Genomic DNA, 3,404 nt, shown 5'->3' with positions numbered 1-3,404 from the left:
CGACGTAATACCTTTTTTTTTTTTGTCGCTGCAGAACAAAGCTTATCAGTATGTATTGATCCACGCATAATTTGTCATTTATCTTATTTTGCATTTCAAAAAATATTAAAACAATAAAATAAATTTCGGAAATAATTTTTTGTCGTTGTTGTTGAAATTGTCTGTTTTGGTCAGTTCGAAGACTCTGCATTTGGATCCTGCAGCAGTCCGCATTAAAACGAGAGCAGACGCTTTAAACACGGAACCGGTACGTGGAGGGGGGGGGTCTATATATCTATATATTTCAATCCTCACATATAATATATATATATAAATGTAATAAGCGCCACACGCACTGACCCAGAGCAACCCGGGAGCTGCGGAGTGATGTCGGCGATCACTCTGCGGAGTGATGTGCGCTCGGCGTTTAACGTGAAGGAATGTGTCCGCAGGAGACCCCCACCCTCCGGCGATCGGCCGGTCGCGGGTTCGTTCCAACGCCTCCTCGCTGAACGAACCCACCGAAACTGGACCCGAGCGGCGAGATCGGCGGTTCCGTGACGAACGAATAAAGTTTCCGCGAATCCTCACTCGACTCTTGTAATCGATACGAAATACTGGAGCAGGGAAAGCGGGTCGAGTGACTTTCGACCTCCTGTAAACTTTCCCTGCTCGTCTCTTATTTCCAGGACGTGGATTCTTTTTTTTTAGGATTAAAATAATAATAATAATAATGAAAATAAAATAAAAGTGTAAAAGGTGTCTCTGCCAGGTCCGCCAATGATTAATTGAAGGGCTCGGATTGTAATGATGGGGGGTTGGGGGCGTTAAATAGCCTCGGACCGCGAATACATTTCGCTTAATAATCACAAGCGCGCGCTCACACGTCAGCCTCGGGAGCGCGCAGCGTTCACGCGCCTTCAACTGTAAATTTACAACTTACTTACTTTAACCCGCGTTAATTAGCAACAACATGCAACAAAATAACAAAAAAAAAAATCAAAAAGCGTCACTCGTGGACGTCCGTGTCGGCTGGTCTCTCCGTGGGAGATGAGGAGCGTGGGGCAGGTGCGGCGGCCCCCGTCCTGCCTGGGGGCGTCGTCCGCGACAGCGGGACCCCGAGACCGGAGTCTGCTGTCTAGAGGGGCTTCTGACGTGACTGTTCCACGCACCGCCATTGTTTCGCGTTCGTCTCGTAGCGGTGATTTTTTTTTTTTTGCATTTCTCGTAAAAATCGTAAAAGTAAAAGTGCAGAAATATATATATTTATATAGATTTGTTTTACTAAATATTTGCGAACACGAGACAGGTCCCGCTTTTGGGGAAGTAAGGTGGGATGGCGGCCTCTGCGCGCTGATTGGCCGCTCAGGTTGCGGAGTGAACGCCCTGCCGGATCGTGCCGGGAAAAAAAGCAGCGCAGCCTTTGAACTTCGCCGCTTTTGGCGCTCATTCACGCGCTCCTCCTCATTTCCCGCCAGGTGCGTCGCCGATCGAGAGAAAGAGAGAAAGAAAGACCGAAATCCAACAAAACAACCACAACAACAACCAAAAAGGAGAGAGAAGATTTTAAAATATATATATTTATCTATAAAACCCGTGTTTTTTACGCGCGTGGGTGTGTGTGTGTGTATATATATATATATATATATGTTTATATGAGATTAGTCCGAAAAACAAAGACGTGGTTTCCGCGGGACTTCGCCTCGCCTCGGTGGATTTTTCCCGGCTGCCCGTCCCCTCCGCGACTTTTCCGTGGACCGTGGGAGTGGGTGTGGATGTGCCCGCGGGACAGGTGAATACCCGCACAACTTTTTCTGCGCCCGGCGGGTCGCGGCGAGACCATGTCCAAGCCGGTCGATCACATCAAGAGACCCATGAACGCCTTCATGGTCTGGTCCCGGGGCCAGCGGAGGAAAATGGCCCAGGAGAACCCCAAAATGCACAACTCGGAGATCAGCAAGCGGCTCGGCGCCGAGTGGAAGCTGCTGTCCGAGTCCGAGAAGCGGCCCTACATCGACGAGGCGAAGCGCCTGCGCGCCCAGCACATGAAGGAGCACCCCGACTACAAGTACCGGCCGCGGCGCAAGCCCAAGAACCTGCTGAAGAAGGACCGCTACGTCTTCCCGCTGCCCTACCTCGGCGACGCGGAGCACCTGAAGGGGCTGCCGGTGTCGGCCGCGGACTCGCTGCTCGGCTCGCCCGACAAGGCCCGCGCCTTCCTGCCGCCCGCCTCGGCGCCCTACTCCTTCCTCGACCCGAGCCAGTTCGGCTCCGGCGCCATCCAGAAGATGGCGGAGATGCCGCACGGCCTGGCCGCCGGCGCGCTGCCCTACGCCTCGTCGCTGGGCTACCAGAACGGCGCGTTCGGCGGCCTGGGCTGCCCGAGCCAGCACACCCACACCCACCCGTCGCCCACCAACCCCGGCTACGTGGTGCCGTGCAACTGCAGCGCCTGGTCGGCGTCGAGTTTACAGCCGCCCGTCGCCTACATCCTTTTCCCAGGTATGACCAAGACTGGCATAGACCCGTACTCGTCGGCGCACGCCGCCGCCATGTAAGGCGGGACCCCCGCCGGCCCGCCGACTGGGACACGTGTAAATGTTATAATAATGTTTATTGACGGCTGCCGGACAACGTAAAAAAAAAAAAAAAAAAAGGCATTTAAACTTATTTATTATCATGTACATTTTGACGGTATAATCACATTTTGTTCCAACGGTTAATATGATCGATTATCAATCATGATTATCATCTTGTTTTCAAGACGATTCTTTTTGGTTTGCACAGTTATCGATTGGCCAGAATTGTTTCTTGTATGATTGTCTTGATTTTTTTTTTTTATTAATATTATTATTGGTGTTTGTTTTTGTCTGGCACTAAAACGATCTGGTTCGGGTAATGACGAGGACCTCTGAGTTGAATGAATATACGGGTTATATTAAATATATTTACCCTGCTGGCACATCGCATTAGACGGTCTGTTTAAAGTAACGAATGGAAATCTTTTTTTTTTTTTTTTACATTTTATTTCTGTTAATATTATTGTTATTATTATTATTATTATTTTGTTGCAGTTCTCCTGTGGTTCAGTGCTAATACACGTTGAGTTTTATCTTGAGAAAGAACTTCGGTTATGAAGTTGACGCAGTTCGTGTTGTATTTTTAATCTGAGATGATGATCATTTAAAAAAAAAAAATCTGTCTTGTTATGGAAAGGAACATGTACTTAGAAGGGTGATACCTCGCATCTTTGTTCATTTGCCGAGCAAAGACGTTTTGAATAAAGACAATCTGTCTTCAAGTTATAAAAATCTTGTGATTATATTGCCCCACCCACCCCCAACTCGGAGGTATACATACATATATCTATTTTTTTTTTTTTTTGTGGCGTTCCTGCATTTTAAAGCGAGCCGAACCCGCTGTGG

The 3,404-nt window shown here is 48.6% G+C and overlaps 1 protein-coding gene across 1 annotated transcript; it reads left to right on the top strand.

The window, feature by feature from the left end:
• Nucleotides 1-1,310: 1,310 nt before the first annotated feature.
• sox14 (SRY-box transcription factor 14) lies at nt 1,311-3,290 on the top strand. Its single transcript, XM_029000292.1, has one exon. The coding sequence runs from the start codon at nt 1,821-1,823 to the stop codon at nt 2,535-2,537; it is 717 nt and encodes a 238-aa protein (XP_028856125.1). The 5' UTR covers nt 1,311-1,820; the 3' UTR covers nt 2,538-3,290.
• Nucleotides 3,291-3,404: the final 114 nt, after the last annotated feature.

The sequence above is a fragment of the Denticeps clupeoides genome, chromosome 13, assembly GCF_900700375.1.
Source record: "Denticeps clupeoides chromosome 13, fDenClu1.1, whole genome shotgun sequence".
Lineage (NCBI taxonomy): Eukaryota > Metazoa > Chordata > Actinopteri > Clupeiformes > Denticipitidae > Denticeps > Denticeps clupeoides.
This window is presented reverse-complemented; position numbering and strand designations above follow the sequence as displayed.